Below are 18,502 nucleotides of genomic sequence, written 5' to 3' on the forward strand. Positions count from 1 at the left end.
GGGGGTGAAGCCACAGCCTGCGGGGCCACCCTCCGTGGGTTGCTTCCCCCCCTCCTTCCTGCTGTTCCGGCGCGCCTCGAGGCTCCGGGCTCCTGCGCTGAGCCTCCCGGGTCACTCAGGGACGCACGGGTCTTCCTCGGGCTCCGGGCCACGCAGCAGCGGTGGCGGGCTGGCGCTCGGAAGGAGTGCGCGGCGCTGGCGGGGGAAGATGCTGCAGTCGCTGGCGGGCAGCTCGTGCGTGCGGCTGGTGGAGAGGCACCGCTCCGCCTGGTACTTCGGCTTGCTAGTGCTGGGCTACCTGCTCTACCTGCTCTTCGGCGCCGTGGTCTTCTCGTCGGTGGAGCTGCCCTACGAAGACCTCCTGCGCCAGGAGCTGCGCAAACTGAAGCAGCGCTTCGTGGAGGAGCACCAGTGCCTCTCGGAGGAGCAGCTGGAGAGCTTCTTGGCGCGCGTCCTGCAGGCCAGCAACTACGGCGTCTCGGTGCTGAGCAACGCTTCGGGCAGCTGGAACTGGGACTTCACCTCGGCGCTTTTCTTCGCCAGCACCGTGCTCTCCACCACAGGTAAGAAAGCGGCGGCGGCGGCGCGGGCCTTAGCCCGGGCCTGGCGTTTGCATTGGGAGCCTGCTTCCTTCCTAGGCCAGCCACGGGCCTGCCAAGGCGCGGGGAAGGGGTCGAGTCCGCTACGGCGGGAGAAAGTGGCGGCTTCTCCCCCCTCCCCCCCCCCCACGCAACCCCTTTCCAACCGAGAAAGAGCTGGCTCCTTTGGGAAAATTTAGAAGGCAGAGGCCGAGGAGCGTTTCTGGTAGGATTGCCTTGCGGCTGTTTGGTTTGCAAAGAAAGCGTCCGCCTTCACACAACGCGCTTAACCCGGTTGCTGAAATAACGCCCGTCTGGAGGCGTTCGACGCATTGAACCATAAAAACAGCACAACGGGGCTGTGTTGACAAAATGTCCCACAAAGAAACCATAACTAGGGTGGATGCTTCTTCGTTAGCCAAGAATTGCAGGTGTGGTGGGGTGCCAATGCGAAATCTTGACTTGACTTGGTTAAGCGAGGTCTGTGATCATAGTCAGGGTCTTTCCCTCTTATAAAGGAGAATATTTGTAGCTCAGGGTTGAAATGAGGGGTCTTTGGTGCTCTCTGAGTTTGGTTGTTTCATTACCCAAACTAGGTAACATGGCTAGCACTGATGATGTTACCTAGTTTGGGTAATGAAATGTCTGCAAGAAAACAACCAAGGACCCCTTTCCCTCTTGTCCCTCCGTCCCCTTCAGGCACTTCCATTTTTGCCTCCAGTCCTCTGCTCCTTCTTGGTTTCTGTACACAGAGCTAACACTTTGAGAACAGGGTACTATAGAACCGAGGACTTGGAGACAAGGTACTCCTATCTTTTGTGAAGTGGTAATCAAACTGCAAAGTTTTCTTTCTTTTTCCCATCATCATGTCATCCCAAGCTCCCATCCCTTTCCCCCAGTTAATAGGGCCAGTACTTCTTCTTTTAGTAATAAAACGCTGGGACAGGTTCCTGCTTGAAGTATAAGAAAGAAGCCAGCCCAAAAAGAAAGAATCCTAGCTGGGTTCATACATTACATTTCAGTTGGCTTTCGTCTAAGTCAGGGGTAGTCAACCTTGGCTCTTTTATGACTCGTGGACTTCAACTCCCAGAATTCCTGAGCCAGCTGAGCTGGCTCAGGAATTCTGGGAGTTGAAGTCCACGAGTCATAAAAGATCCAAGGTTGACTACCCCTGGTCTAAGTACTATGCCTGTCAAAATGGGCCATCTAGTTTTAAAAACAGTAAATGTATACAGGTGCACAGTTTGAGAACATGCCTTTTCACCAATGCTATTACAATGGGTTTTTGCTTAACTGTGCTTGTAGGATCATAAACAGTCTTAAATATTCCCAGTGAGAACTTATTTCTAAATGAATATGCTTTCACTTTTAGACTGAAGTCACGTAAGGCAATAAATCATGTAAATTGCTCAGCTTTGACTGCTTTAGTTTGTTGTTTGATTCCAAATACATATATACGTGTGTGTGTGTGTGTGTATTAGATACACATTTATGTATTTATTAGATTTATATCCCACTTTTCATACAGGAGTTCAAGCAGGGGAACACAGCCTTCCTACTTTTTTCCACATCAACATTCTTGTGAAGTAGGGTAGGCTGGGAAAAAGTGGCTGAAAATATACTAAAACCTGGGTGTCTTATGTATTATGTGTCAACCAAGTTTGTGACTTCTGGCCACAATAGTTTTTCTCAAGCCAGGCCATTCTGCCTTGTTTAACAGTCTGAGATTAAAACAAGTCATGGCTTAATGTATATGATATCTTTGTTGCATTCATGAAAATCTTGCATGGTCAGCATTGTAAATTATTACTCTATACATGTCCTGCAATAGTTATTTTTAAAAAAACGAAATGCTGATTAGTGAGAATGTCATTTTGTTGCTTTGATAATGAATCATACCTGTAATAGCATGTCTGGTAAACGTGACCTTATGGAATGCAGCCATCCATCATTAATATTGTTATCATCGACCAATTCAATAGCCATCAGATTTATCACTCATTATGGTTTGCCTAGAGAAATGTGGCAAACATTACATGTAGCAACAGAGAAGCCACTGGGGTATCTCTAGCTAAAAATGCCCTTTTAAACCAGTAGAACTTGAAAATGAAGATGTTGTTCATGTCTTCTCAAATGCAGGAAGTACATCCCACTGCTAAAGAGAAGGTTGAGAGGATGCAACTTTGTTACTGTGTTTCTCTTTCCTTTTTGAATAAGGTGACCTGGTGAGGACAAGATGGTATTGTATTTCCTGATATAATGGAAAACGATTGCTCATCTCATAAGACTTAGGAAGGGAAAGTACACCCATAACTAATTCATCATTTAGCTTGTGTCTCTGCAGCTAATGTATTGTGTACCCAAATGTATGTTGTCCTAAACCATCCAGTTAAGTATCAATCCTTTAATGCATTTTTTCCTTAGTTCTAAATAAAGATCCTTTTATGGATAGGATATATTGCCCTTAAATTGTTTGGAGGTCTTGCTGATTCAGCAGTTAAAATTGCATAAAGCTGGTATGAGGTACTGTCAATGTGATATTCAGTATCATGTGCCATATTCTGATCAGTTTGGATGACATGGATGATAATGAAACTTTTGTATTAACCATTACTATATATATAGGACCCAAACTGCTAATTTTTAATTCTGAAAATTGCCATGGTATTGTGTGTCCTTTTGGAAGGTGATATTTTTGATGGATAGATTTTATGTTTGTATTAGGATTGAGTGTGCTCCAAAAAAGACATAAGATGCAGACTCTGCATAAACAACTATAACTATTAAAGGAGCCACATCTTTTCTTCAAGCATGAAAATAGATATAAACAATGTATATCCTGAAATATCTAATATGCCTTCTTCCCAATCATTTTTGAATTTTAACTATGACAATCATAGCTAATAGTCATTGGTGAGATGGTTGAAGCACCAGGCTAGAAACTGGGAAACCATATGTTCAAGACCTGCCTTGGGCACAAAACCAACTGGATGACCTTGGGTTAGGCACACAGCCCAAGAAACAGGCAATGGGACACTGCTTCCGAAATCTTGTCAAGATAACTACAGGGATTTGGCCAAGTGTTGAGTTAATGTTGAGATAGTCAACACTAACTCAAAGTCCCCCCAAAAGGGCATTGAACCACCTGGATTTGCCATTGCTGTGTGAGGATGACAATGACAGAATAATTTGTTGAACTGTTCAACAAACCCCAAATTGTGAATCAAGAGCATAGGCTTCTTGTAGTCCAAAATGATTTAGATTAATCAAAGAACATTTCCACATCAGTTTTTGATGGTTTCACATCATTGGGATGCTATATAGTCCATCAGCATCAGAGATTTGCGGCTGGATAGAACTATAAATTATTTGTGTAGAAAGCCTCTAAATCTTAAGTGATGTGAGTGAACTTTTCTCATGCATCCCACCCCAGTCTCTGCTTCTGCCCTTCAGAGTGCCTCAACATTAAAAGACACATCACAGGGAAGTCTGCAAGGAATGTTATCTGCCTGTATTGGTACCCGTCTTGTGATGGAATCATCCTGATCTATACAACCCTGTCCATTGCTATTGGAAAGACAACCTTATGCCATTGCAACAGCCCTCTGCCGAAGCAGTTTTTCAGTAGGGGCTTTTCATGGTGGGGCATTTTAATGGGGCACGAAGCAGAATGGATTTCAGCTTTAAGGATAAGAATCACCAAGCTATGATGATTTCCAGGTGGAATTAACATGTAACATGTACAACAGGGTTAGATTCTAACAAACTAAGTAAACAAGGAATTCAGTGGTCTTTCTTGAAGTAAACAAGTGAAGGATGATAGTTTTGTTCCATTTTGCCTACCTATAAGGCTGTTTTGCATATAGTTTTCCGACTGTCATTGATTGGTAGTTTCACAGCTATATGTTCTTTTAAATAATGTCTATTTAATATAACAGCCAGTTTGGTGTAGTGGTTAAGGCAGGGGTAGGCAACCTTGGCTCTTTTATGACTCGTGGACTTCAACTCCAAGAATTCCTGAGCCAGCATGGCTCAGCTTGGAAACCTCTCCCTTTCCCCTCAGCATGGCTGGCTCAGGAATTCTGGGAGTTGAAGTCTATGAGTCATAAAAGAGCCAAGGTTGCCTATCCCTGAGTTAAGGCATCATGCTAGAAGCTGAGAGACAGTGAGTTCTAGTCCCACCTTGGCACAAAATCAGCTGGGTGATCTTGTGCCAATTACTTTCTCTCTGCCCTAGAAAGGAGGCAATGGCAAATCACTTCTGAGAAACCTTGACAAAAAAAAAATGCAGGACTTGTCCAGACAATCTCCTAGAATCAGACACAATTAAACGGGAAAAAAACCCAATAATAAAAATTGTCAAAGTTTAAAATAGTAAAAGAAAAACATGAAATTAAGAATCAACCTAGCAAAATTATTATATGGAATACCTTGATCAGATATTTAAAAAGAGAAATGTTTGTACAAAATAGGAATGTTGGCAATAAATACTGTTTCAAAAGAAGGAGTGAGTGAAGTTGTAATCAGAAGATTAATTCAATGTGCAGAAAAGGGAGTCGTTGAAATATTTTAACAAGCTTTCTTTTCATGAACACGAGAGATGCTTTAAAAAAAAGAAACCACGATACAAAAATATCTCAATTGAGAATAATTGACTTTCAAATTGCACTTAGAAAGCCTTTTGATGTTCTAAAAGGAACAATCTTAAAAAGAAACTCACATTCTCCATTGCATTTCTCCTGATAATAGGAATTATAGTTTATAAATGTGAGGATTAGAAATAATTCTTCAAATCCTGTAATTAAATGTGATGAATAACTACTTTTTTATTACATTGACATATAGTTGTACAGGCCGTAGTTATAAGTAAACTCTAAAAGCAAAGCTTAGTCTGGTAGATCTTTTTATTAAAAATAATAAATATTCAGCAATGGACTAGAGTCTAGACCAGGGGTACGCAACCTTGGCTCTTTTATGACTCGTGGACTTCAACTCCCAGAATTCCTGAGCCAGCTGTGCTGGCTCAGGAATTCTGGGAGTTGAAGTCCATGAGTCATAAAAGAGCCAAGGTTGCCTACCCCTGGTCTAGACAGAGGCTAACGAGCTGAAGTAACATTATAGATAGATAACGCCCAAGGAAGTTTCTTTGATGACTGTGAGAATCCATCCATCCATGGATGATTTTCCAGCTGTAACTTCTCTCTTACAAGAAAAGCTGAGCTATAACGATTTCCCGGTGGGATTAGCATCTGTAATATGTCATTTTACGGCATGCCAATAAAGGTGATCCAAAGTATTATATAGTGCTAAATCCACAGCTGGACTTGTGGCTGGCGTTGCCCATCAATTTACATCATATGACTTGGCTGGCTCAGGAATTCTGGGAGTTGAAGTCCATGAGTCATACAAGAGCCAAGGTTGCCTACCCCTGTGCTTGTGCATTCTACATGGTACAGAAGCTACTTCTGCTGCTGAGACCATACAGTATAGCTATTCCATTCTGCTGCTCACCAGGGGGAGGGAAGGTTTTGTATCCCAGTTTTGTCTCTGTTTCATTCACATAAAGTGTCCCTTCAAAGCTGTGCACATCTCTCAGCCCAATTTAGGGAGCTGCTGTTAGATTTAAATCACTTACTAGTTTGAGACTCAAATATAAGAAGGAGCACCTCTTCCCATATTAGTATAGCCATGAATTAGGTGAAATATCAGAAGATATTTGATAAGAAAGACATACAGAACAGAGCATTTTCAGCTCCAGAATGCCTAACAGAACTTGATCAACATTACATTCGTTTATTGCCAAATTAAAGCATTTTATGCTTATGCATTTACAGTTTAATACTGTTTTTATGGATTCTGGCTAGTTGGTTTAGTTTAGTTCATTCACTTCATGGACTGATATTCTGTAATATCCAATTGTACTTGCAAATGTGTTTTCATTATTTTTTTATAGCCCTCTGCTGTCAAACAACTCTTGGCAATTACTGCTAAATAATATAAGAATTTAGAAATGTTTAAGGAAAAGACATACCCAATTCTTTCACTGTAGTTAAAAGAATTCACAGGGTCTTCTTTTGTTTGTTTGCATGTGCATTTTACAACTTTATGAAATATTCAGGGCCAGTGTGTTTAGAAAGTCTTTTCACATAACATAGTAAATATTTCACACACAGGCAACTTACATTCATTTTTGAGAGAGGCTAATTATTGTTGCCTTTAAAGTTTCATTTGAAATGATAAAAGATAACTTGACTGATTAAGTGTGTTTAGCTTATTGACCCCATGGAACTCCAAAACTGGAAAAAGGCTTTTGAGTCAATTGCTTAGTTCAGGAATCCCAGGGCATGGCTGCCTAACCTCAATTTCCCAATGAAGGAAACCCCATCACCTATCTCAGTAATTTCTTCTATTGCCAAAAAGCTCTGTTCATTAGAAATGTGTTCTTAATTTATAAGAATTTATAAGAATTCACCTTCCTGTAACTGAATCCCTCAATCGGGATTTATAGTCTAGTGCTATAAAATTATAGAGCATGGGCTTTAATTTCTGTGCTGATGTTTAATTCATGGGCTATGTGGGAAATGGTGCTCCATATCATTTCAAATATTTGAAAAATGCTAACATATTCACCATCAGTATTTTGTCTCATACTGAACATTTTCAGTTCTTCCAGGCTTTTTAAATAGCATATAGCTTGTAGTCTCCTGGTTATCCTCACATCCTCTTTTTGAAATTGTTCCAGTTTGTCTCTGGGTGTGGTGCCCAGACTTTATAGCTTTTTGTGAAATGTAATGGCAGTGAGACAAACATCACATGAATTGCAGTTGTTGTTAACCCCACTCCAAGCATGTATTTAATTGAGTCAACTTGTAGTATGTTTTAAAGTTTGGGCATCTCTAGTTGAGGAGGCATGTAACTCAAGATGATAAAAATCTTTTGGAACAATACAACATGTCTAAGTTACTGCGATTTCCTGGTGGCCTCTCATAAAAATGCTAATTAGATTTGAGCCTAATCTTTGTTGAGATTAGCCGTTGTTGCCATCCCTGCCATCTGTTGTAGGATAAAGTCAAATACGGAAACTTTAATTCACGTTTATAACACCATGCGTGAAGATTACATGTCAGTTAACTTAAACCAGCCTCCTGCTGGTTATTGACTTAAACGTGTTATAAACGTGAATTAAAGCTATTCTTTGAAAGTCCTAGCAGCTGTAAGTATAGATGAACTTAAAGCAGCTTTTCTCATGCTCATATATAAAGAAGCTGCAGAAATTTAATAATTAAGCTTACTGAGTTTTTTTCATCTACTTCTATTCAGTTTCTCACTGTATGGCGGGTTTGATATCTGCCATCTGCCTCAAGTTTTTTGTATGACACATAATTCGAAGAATATTTTTCCTGTTTGTATTACCTCTGTCCAGGAAGTCTGAGTCATATGAATTCCTAAATATGAGCATAATATTTCTTGCTGTGTAAGAATGTTACTCAACAAAGTACACATTGATGTAACTGTAACATAAAGTTACGGTAAAATAAGATAAGATGATGATAACATGATGTCGACATATCTTGGAACTCATGCAAAACATGAGTTGTGAATGTTTCCTCAGAAATAAGTCAATGGTCTGGCTCCCAACTAAGTGTTCTGTGTATTACAACCTTAATGCATCTAGCCAGCCTTAGAAATTAAAAGGGCCATTTTGCAGAAGGATTAGCTAGATTCAAGTAAATGTTCTTCTGTAAAAAAATGAAATTCAGAAGACCTGAATCCAGATATTGTGGGTGAGAGCTGTTGATTATTAACCAATATGTAAGCCATTTTAAAAATCTGTATTTATTCTTTCGCCATAGTTCTGAAACTGAACGGCAATATTGTAATACCGTATATATTAATATTATAATATAAATTAAAAATGTAGAGTGAGTGATTCTTCACTGATAACATCACTGCCAACAAGAAAATTATGTTGATTGCTGGATGGATTAAGAAAACTATGTAATTAGAGTCTTAATAACTCAGGTAATCAACATAATAGGAGCTGTATTTAAAATTCAAAGAGTGAAGGATCTGTAATATCAATTTCAAGCACAGATTCATTCATAAACCTGCTGATCAGAGGGCAAAAATTGAAGTTTCTGCAATAACTATGGCTATGCAGTGCTATGGATCTGAAGGGAAAAAAATCCTTTGGTTCACACACAAGCATGCACATACTATAACTCTCCCAGAATCACACTGAAGCTGCAGAGGACAGTCACAGGATCCTGGGAAAATATGTGGTTGATTTAAAGAGTTACAAATTGAGGCCACATGAGGATTTTTTTGTTGTATAAAGGTGGGAAGTGGGGATTGGCTCCTTTTCTTGTACACTCTCCAGAGCATATTGTTTGAGTTGGACAGCCAAATAAATAAGGAGATGGATTAATCCTGTGAATTGCATTATCATTAATATTATAAATATTAAATAACTACCAGATAACTTTACTGGTGTTTATTTCCAGTTTCTGGCAAACACCCCCCCCCCTTCTCATTATGGATTCATTTCATGAGCACAGTATTCTCTTAAGACCACTGCAAAAAATGTTGGAAAAACAGGTCCAGTCACATGATGTCTTGACTTAAGCTGTAATTCCAGGCTTTATTACAATTGTAAGTCAAGGAACTATCTTTTTTTCACAGAAGAACTCATGCACTGAGATTATCCTTTGGCAGCCTCTGCACTCAGAGTAGTGGCTCCTGCAAAAGTCCCCACTGATTTTTGAACAAATTGAGGCCCTCTTGTCTCGTCGCACCTTCCCTCTGTTTGTCTTAAGGCACTACAGCTTTGACATTATTTTTTTTCATACAGTAAATCAAAGCACTCCTGGCTACAGGAGAAAATATGTAACCCATTTTGTTTGTTTTATTCCCCTCTTATTTTTCTACACATTGGACTCATTTTATTTCCAGCAGGATTTCTGCTGCTCATTGTACAGGAAGAAATAACTTTCCCAGATTATAGAACTTCTTTCTGACTTGTTAGACATTTGATTTATTAAATATATCAGTGGTTATCAATGTATTTTACTGTCAAGCTGTAGTGAAAATTCTACTACTCATGTGCTACTGACAAGTGCCATATACTACTGTTAGAAGCCTGGGCTGGATTAATTGCTCCTGACGTTGGTTCCTCCTAGGCTGAGTCACGATTCTGCACAGGTACATCACGCAGCAGGCATTTCTTGTGCTATTAGCCAGTCAGGGAGCAAAAAAACCCTTACTTTTCTCACCACTGAATTGCATTTTGTTGGATAGGGTCCAGTGTTTGAGTCTGTCAAGATCTTTCTGGATCTTAAGCCTATCTTCTAAGTGTTAGCTATTCCCCCCAGCTTGTTGTCATCTGCAAATTTGATGAGTTCCCCTTCTGTTCCCTCATCTAAATCATTTATGAAGATGTTGAAGAACATTGGGCCTAAGACAGAACCTTGGAAGTACCCCACGGCATGCTCCCCTCCCTGTAGATCTAGTTCCATTGAGGACTACACATTGAATGCGGTTGGTCAGCCAGCTGTGAATGCAGCTGATAGTAATGCTGTCTATCTCACATTTTTCTATTTTGGCACTAGTTTTACAGCTGACAATTGTCACAGTGTTTTAGGAATAACCATGGTTTTCAGCAGTCTGGATTAATGAGGTTGAGCATTAACGATTGATGCACGTTTGTAAACGCCACAGCCGAAGATGAAAAAGCATGCCATTAAACTGATTTTCTTGCTTCAAAGAAACCTTGAACACTCCATGTCTCCGAATATTCTATTCTTGGCAAAATAAATACTACTTTAATTAGCTTGCTATTAACATAGCCATGCATGTTTTGTAGCCTGCTAGAAGCATAACTAGAATTGGGGCCTAATGCCAAAAATCCAACAGCATTTTCAAAAACTACCTACAGGCTTTAAAATTAAAAAAAAAAAAAGTCATGACATAGCAGGCAACTGCTGAAAAGAAATACTCAACACTTTTAACTGATGGAAAGTTCTATACACCCAGCCCAAATTGGAACATTTTATCCATCATGTACATTTCTATCAATTCTTTTTGTTGTTTCAACCCTTGTGCTAGGAGACAGCCCTAGTTTGCAAATAGTTGCCTCACCTTGATAATATTTATTGATAGTTCATTGCACAGCAGGTTAAACAAGTGACCTGTGAGTTTTCTACCAAGAGATCTTAAAGTAGCCTTCAAACCTGACTACTTCTTCTGTGTTGTTTATTAGTTTTTACTGGACAGAAACTTTTTGGTTGTTTCTGTCCAACTGATCTGTAATGTTAGAAAATCAACTTGACTTGCAAAGATCTTGCAAAGAACTTACATCAGTTTTCAGTTTTGTTATTCAGCATTTGGATACTCAGAAACAAATTAATATATTGTGGTTGGAGTGCATACGGTTAATTCTGAATTGATTGTATTTGAACAGTTTTATTTCAAAGATTTATATGACCACCCAACTCAGAAATTGATACTGCATGATAGTTTATAAATTATATGTCATAAGCAGAACAAGAAATGTAAGTCTGGAACGGCCTTTTAGGAGGTGGGCCAATATTCCCCTGTCATAATTTGTGATTTGTAATTTGGATAAAATAAGCTATTAATCTCTCTCTGGTACATTAGCATGTCAGAGGGAAGGGAGAAAAAAGGGACCCTGTTGGTTTGGGAAAATAGTTCCAAGGACTGTGGGGAACCTGATGGTGGGAAGCAGAACATGGGGTGTCTCAGGGGTGTGTGGAAGGCCTGGGGCAGAGGGCCTGATCCTGTGCTAGGCCTCTCCACCCCAAGGCACCCCATGTTCTCCTTAATGAGCGACATGATCATTTAATAACCACATCAGCGAAAGCAGGAGATGGGGTCATTAAGCAAGGTGATCTTGCTTAACCACCATTATAACATGTGACCATAATGGGCAGGCTCCCCATTATGAGTCTACTTATATAAAGATACTTTGAATCTGTGTTGGAAATGTGAACGATATAAAGGGATGTTCTATCATGTTTAGTGGATATGTTAAAGAGCTGTAAAGAGTGGATACAAATACATTGATTCAGGACATTTTGAAGACTAAAGTACAATTAAAACAAGAGGCTTTTCTTTGGGAACTGATGGACAGTTAACTAGAAAAAATGACATAAACCTTTATTTTTATTTTTGACATGTGCAGCAAGATTGCTAAGTGGTCAAAAATGGGAAGGTTCCATTCTGCCCACGAGAGAGGAATGGCTGGTTAAGATGATGGAACTGGCAGAGCTGGTTAAATTAACTTATTTACTTAAAAGAAAAAAACAACATATACATTTATGACTGTCTGGAAACCTTTTACAGACTTTTTTCATGAAACAGAAAAAACACACTTATGGCTTGTGGTTTAGATGATTAGGAAAAAAAATAGATAATAGAAAAAAGTGAACTTTTTGTATTGTAATCACAGAATAAGCAATGAGTAACCAGTGGTGGGATTCATATATGTGAACAACTGGTTCTCTGTGTGGATGCCACTTCCGGAAGTCCGTTCTGAGCCTGGGCAATAAAAAATTAGCTACCGGTTCTGCCGAAGTGGTGTGAACCGGCTGAATCCCACCTTTGTGAGTAACCAAGCAAATATCCACACTGTATTTCCTGCAAAGAAAATTGGCAGCTTCTTTCTATTCCTATTCTTTTCTCTCTACATTTTTCTCTTTTCTTTTTCCTTTCTCCCTTTCTTTATTTTAAATTATGTATTAGTTTGTGTTGGTTTTAGTGTTTCCTTTAAAACGTTAATAAAATTAAAAGAAAAAGAGTGATACTATTTGCAAGTGCTTTCTCCATTCCCCCCCCTCCATAGATGAGACAAATATTCTTCAGTTTTAAATGGAGCTCCCTCCCATTTCTTGTAGAATGAAGGTTTGCTTAGAAACTCCAGATAAGTTCACTCTCACTTTTCTCCCACCAAAACACTGTAGTTAGGAGTTTAATAAACAATTACAAGATGGCTTTCCAAATTTCAAAGTGCAGCTTTTCTTTCTCTTTGCTTTTTGTTCTGTGGTAGACATGAATGATCTTTAACGAAGTACAGCCAATGATTAAAAAGTAAAACTCTGCATTTCAACCACAGGTTGAGGTAGCTACTCGACCATCTTAAGTCTGCTCTCTGACAGTGCGTTCAAACTTAATAGCTTTCCTCCACGCATAATCCTCTAAGTCTCACTGCTGTCCTTCTGCTTGTGTTACAGGTTATGGTCACACTGTGCCTTTGTCAGATGGAGGAAAAGCCTTTTGCATCATCTATTCGGTTATTGGGATCCCCTTCACCCTGCTCTTCCTGACAGCCGTGGTCCAGCGCATCATTGTCTATGTCACCAGGCGGCCTGTATTATATTTCCACATCCACTGGGGCTTTTCGAAGCAAATTGTGGCCATCATCCACGCAGTGATTTTGGGCTTTATGACCGTCTCATGCTTTTTCTTTATCCCAGCAATAATATTTTCTGTCCTGGAAGATGATTGGAACTTTCTGGAGTCTTTTTATTTTTGCTTCATTTCTCTCAGCACCATCGGCCTTGGCGACTATGTTCCAGGAGAAGGTTATGACCAAAAATTCAGAGAGCTGTATAAAATAGGAATTACATGTGAGTAGCAAACTAGCACACTAATAAGAAAAAGGCATATTTCTCCCTAATAGCTTTTTATATTATATAACTGCAGATACAAAAAAAAGTCAATAGGGTTTTTGAAATTCTTATTGAAGTTTTACTTTTTGTTTAATGTTTATATTACATTTTTTGACTCGTTGCTATAGAATATGTACAGGTAGTCCTTGACTTGTAACCATTTATTTAAGTGACTGTTCGAAGTTACAACGGCACTAAAAAAATGACTTAAGATTGTTTTTCACACTTAAGACCTTTGCAGCATCCCCATGGTCGGTCACATGATCAAAATTCAGATGCTTGGCAACTGGCATGTATTTATGACAGTTGTAGTGTCCCAGACCAGGCAATCATCTTTTGGACCTGACAAGACAAGTCAATGGGGAAGCCAGAGTCACTTAACAACCGTGTTACTAACTTAACAACTGCAATGATTCACTTAACAACTGTGGGAAGAAAATGAGCAGTAAAGCTCATTTAACAACTGTCTTGCTTAGTAATGGAAATTTTGGGCTGAATTGTGATCGTAAGTTGAGAACTACCTATATATTCTCATTCTGACAAGCAAAGTTAATCAGTCAGATATTACTAAATGCAATCAAATTCTTATAAATGATTCATAGAATAGCTATAAATTGTCTGTTTATAGGAACCAAAAATTAACAATTAAATGGAGCCACTATATTTTAAAAAAATATGTACAGTATATCAGAACCTTATTTTCTAGGACAGGAGGACACAAGCTGCAATCACCTCAAAGTTAGATGTGTCATCAGAGTTCCTCCAAAGAGTTCTGTCAAATTCTGATTCTTAACTTGACAAAAAGCAACTGGATATTCAGCTCTTTGGTTTTTATTCCTTATCTTAAAGTACATTTTCTTAAATGTGCTAATATTCTTAATATTTGCAAGGTTAATAGACTCTAGCACAGAGCAGAGTAGATCACTCCAAATACTTCTGATTTCCTATCACTCTTGGTAATGTATCTGATTGGTCATCTTCTGATCACATTTTAAAATATTTTATTACATGTGATTATGTAGCTTTTATCTCTTAGTTTTCAGCAGATGTTGTATACATAGGATAATGGGGTATTTCAGTGGTGAAATTCAAATATGTGAACAACCTGTTCTCTGTGTGGATGCTGCTTCCGGAAGTCCATTCTGGACCTGGGCAACAAAAAAAAATAGCTACCGGTTCTGCCAAAGTGGTGCGAACTGGCTGAATCCCACCACTGGGGTATTTACATTGAAACTGTGTAGATAATATGACCGTGAAACCCAGACTTTTGTTGATTGCAATGATTAGAATGATATTTTCAGACATAGATAAATTTAGTTCCAAATTTATGTTTAATTAGCAAGAGTATTATTGTTGATTGTATAACTCTTGTATTATACTCTGAATGTATAACTAATACTCTAGAACTCCATGTTAATCTACTTGCGGAAGAGATAAAGAGAGAGAGAGAGACAGATTGAGAGATTTTTGCTGGATTTTAATAAGCAGTTTTGATTGGTCATATATATATATTATCTTGAGTTTGGTGCACCCTGTCGGCCCAAATATGGGAGAAAGGAATCTTTTGCCTGTATCTGCTCAAACTAGAGCACCAAACTCAAGATAATTCTTCTCCCCTGTCTCATAGCTGACAAAGTGAGAAAGAGCCTGTGGTCTAGAGGTTAATACATCTGCCTAACATGCAGACATCCCAGGTTCGAATCTCAGAAGGGTATGTCTGGTTGAAAAGAACTAAAAAGTTCGAAATGGCTATTCCAGTTCTCCCTTAATTCTTTGTTAGCAATCCAAATTTTGAAATATATATGTAATATATATTACAAAATTACATGGTTAGTCAAATCACACTATAGATGAGCATTATTCATGCCTTTTTTATATGTTTGATAATTATGTTAGTCAGTACACAAGATGGTGTGCAATTCTGCTTAAGAGTCCTAGTGTTTTGATTTAAGTCTTTCAGAATGTGGCAGATTTCATGGGGACATGCAGAAGGATTGCATGGCCTAGACACTCAGAGTTTCTGGATTAGCCATTAATACTTTTTCACTGTGGAGATTTGCACCGCTTCAGAATGGTATGACCTACATTCAATCAATTCATAGTTCATCAACTCTTATCATTCTTTCCTAGGTTACCTGTTGCTGGGCCTCATTGCAATGCTGGTTGTTCTAGAGACTTTCTGTGAGCTTCATGAACTAAAAAAATTTAGGAAAATATTCTACGTGAAGAGAAACAAGGAAGAAGACCAAGTGCACATTACAGAACATGACCAACTGTCCTTCTCTTCAATTTCAGACCAGGCAGCATCCATGAAGGATGACCAGAAAATAGATGAGCCTTTTGTGACTCCTCAAGCTACACTTAACTGTGATGGCTTTATAAACAATTAACCAAGGGCTTCCATTCCAGTATCAACAACAGTGCACTTAACATTCTTGCAGTTAGAACTAATACTGTTAATGTAATTATAGAAGCAGGAATGCTGTGCTCTACTATTCATATATTCATAATGCTTTGGGATCTTTTCCAATTTATGGGCCAAAAGGAGGTATTTTTGTTGCTGGTTCTACATATTGGGAATGCTTAGCGTGCAGTTGAGAACCTCAGGCTTTATGATGTATACACAGTATACAAGATAAGACTATCCTGTTCAGGCTTTCCCGCCCAAGAATCAACAAAGTAATTTCCTTTTTAACAAAGATTAGTCTTTCGTATGCCAATTTCATGCATGGCAACAAATCTTTGGAAAGCACTGAGTTAGTAAATCTTCATGCTTTCCCCATAAGGAAATATGGTAGCCACAGCAGCACTTGGAAAATAGGAATAATCTTCCAGATGGCAGTCACTGAGCTATGTGGCAGTGCATTTATCACTACAGAACCCAAAAGTGAGAACCAAGTTTATTCAATCTGTTATGCACTCAGTCATTCTAAATTCTGAAAACATTTAGGGTTTGTCTCAGTATGAATAAGGCAAACAAACAGCCATTCTGAAATATCTCTCCCCGGTCTAATGTACTACTCTGATCTATCACCTCTATCCTGTGTACAGTCTGGAGAGGGAGTTTGGACAAAGAGGTTTTATGTGTGGCAGAAAGTTGCTTAGAGTTTTACACTTGCTACACACTAAGCCTACATCAAGTAATTTTACTCCAAAATATATTCTGCATGTAGACTTTACTAAGCCTGAATGTGATCTCTGGGTGTTTTCCTTCTAGCCTTAAATACCACAAAAGGATGTTATGCGACAGATTTGAGAGGGTTGTAGGAACAGGGACCTGCGAACACCAGCATACAGAACTGAAGGCATATTACAGTGGAAAGCCATCTTCCTTAGCATTTTCACTTCACGCTGGGCTCCAGTTTTAGTAGACTGCCTGTGAGTTTTCAAACTATTCATAGCCAAGCAGTTGTAGAGCTATGATCTTATTTATTCAGTGAAATAATAATCAAGCTGAATATTGAAGTAATGAAGAAAAGAGAAAAATACTTGAAAGCTCTTATCACCTAAAAGCACTGTACATGAATTTAATGTTTATTAATAGATTTTGTACCTTTACTAGGGAAGGACTTTCTTGATAAATCTGCTTCAAAATCTATGTGAATTGAAATTTATTTTTAAGAAACCACAACTCAGAGATGCTTCTTTAATTTGATTTGAAGCTTGGTGTAGTGCATGCTCATGAAAGCCGATATTTTTATACCACTTAATGTTTGTTTCGATTGTATAGTTCAACTTTTATTTATGTACATAAATATATTTATATATTGTGCATATCATGCAGATTGTTAGAAATGAAATGTCAGATTTGAAATTTTAAAGGTTCTTTTCCTCATAGATTTTTTTTTAATTAAGAAAAAATCATTCAAACTATGGCACTGAAAAGAATGACTTAAATTCTGACCAAATGAATGTGGAAGGATAAGTCATTATGCCTGCAATGTTAACATTCCTGTTTTGTTTTGTTTTCTTTTAATATGACAGCCTACTCATATTGATGACAGTATTTCCAAGTAGCTTGAATGCTGCAGCATCCTTCATACTGTATTGTACTATAGACTTCAGATTTTATTGACAATTGTTGCCTGGAAACAGGTGAAGCTGCATAATTGCACAAAGTTGTTTTGTTTTATTTTTTTAAGTAAGAACATAATAAAGCTTAGTTAGAATAAGGGTACTGTAAAAAAAACCTGTAGAGATAAGGAATTATTATTCTAACAATTAGTATTTCAGACTTTTAAAATAAATCATGTATGGTTCCAATTCTCTCTCTCTTTTTTTGACATTCTAATATTTAACTGTGAATTTACTTGTCGCATGAGACAAGATATATATTACCACCACTGTTACCACTACCACTAGCTTCTTCAGTACACATCTGCCACATCCCATCTGGACTTAGTGACAGGTGTTCAGTGCCCTATGTTCAATAGAGTAGAATGCAAAATGGTATATTATTATTATCATCATACACATAACAGTGTAAAATCACGGATGCCACTTCTTTAGCTAGTGTTGGCCTTCATTCATTGAGTATAAATCACCGGGACCTGACAGATTGCACCCCAGAGTTCTAAAGGAGCTTGCAAATGTCATCTCAGAACCACATGTTTTAAAAATCCCGGAGCACCAGGGAACTACCAGAGGACTGGAAAAGAGTTGATGTAGTTCCCATCTTCAAAAAAAAAAAAGGGGGGGGAACCAGACCCAGGAAACTACAGACCAATCAGCCTAACATCAGTACCAGGAAGATACTGGAAAAGATAATAAAACAACAGATCTGCGAACATTTAGGAGCAAGTAAAATGATAACGTCAGCACGGGTTTGTTAAAAACAGATCATGCCAAACCAATCTTATTTCATTCTTTGACAAAGTGACTAAATTAGTAGACCAGCAAAATGCTGTGGACATAGTATACTTAGACTTCAGCAAGGCATTCAACAAAGTAGATCACAATCTACTTCATGGTAAATTAGAAAAAAGTGGGATAGATAGCATCACCATCAGATGGATTTGTAACTAGCAGACAAACTGTACTCAACGAGTAGTCCTTAATGGTACTACGTTTACATGGAGGGAACTAAGAAGTGGGAATAGAAGGGGAACTTATCAAATTTGCAGATGATACTAAGCTAGAAGGAACAGCCAATACCCTAGATTGGGTCCCCAACCCCTTGTCCGGCCCCAGTCTGCAGCATTCCAGAAACGTCCACAGAAACAAGCAAAGCCCTATCCA

General features: G+C 38.6%; 1 protein-coding gene across 1 annotated transcript; it reads left to right on the plus strand.

Annotated features, from left to right (window-relative positions):
• The first annotated feature begins 208 nt into the window (after positions 1-208).
• On the plus strand, positions 209-17,510 carry KCNK1 (potassium two pore domain channel subfamily K member 1). The gene is made up of 3 exons (XM_015820613.1): positions 209-563; positions 12,827-13,222; positions 15,395-17,510. Exons 1-3 carry the CDS (start codon positions 209-211, stop codon positions 15,652-15,654), a joined length of 1,011 nt encoding a protein of 336 aa, XP_015676099.1. The 3' UTR covers positions 15,655-17,510.
• Positions 17,511-18,502: the final 992 nt, after the last annotated feature.

Source organism: Protobothrops mucrosquamatus, unplaced genomic scaffold (genome assembly GCF_001527695.2).
Source record: "Protobothrops mucrosquamatus isolate PMUCROS unplaced genomic scaffold, P.Mucros_1.0 scaffold1149, whole genome shotgun sequence".
Taxonomy (NCBI): Eukaryota; Metazoa; Chordata; class Lepidosauria; order Squamata; family Viperidae; genus Protobothrops; species Protobothrops mucrosquamatus.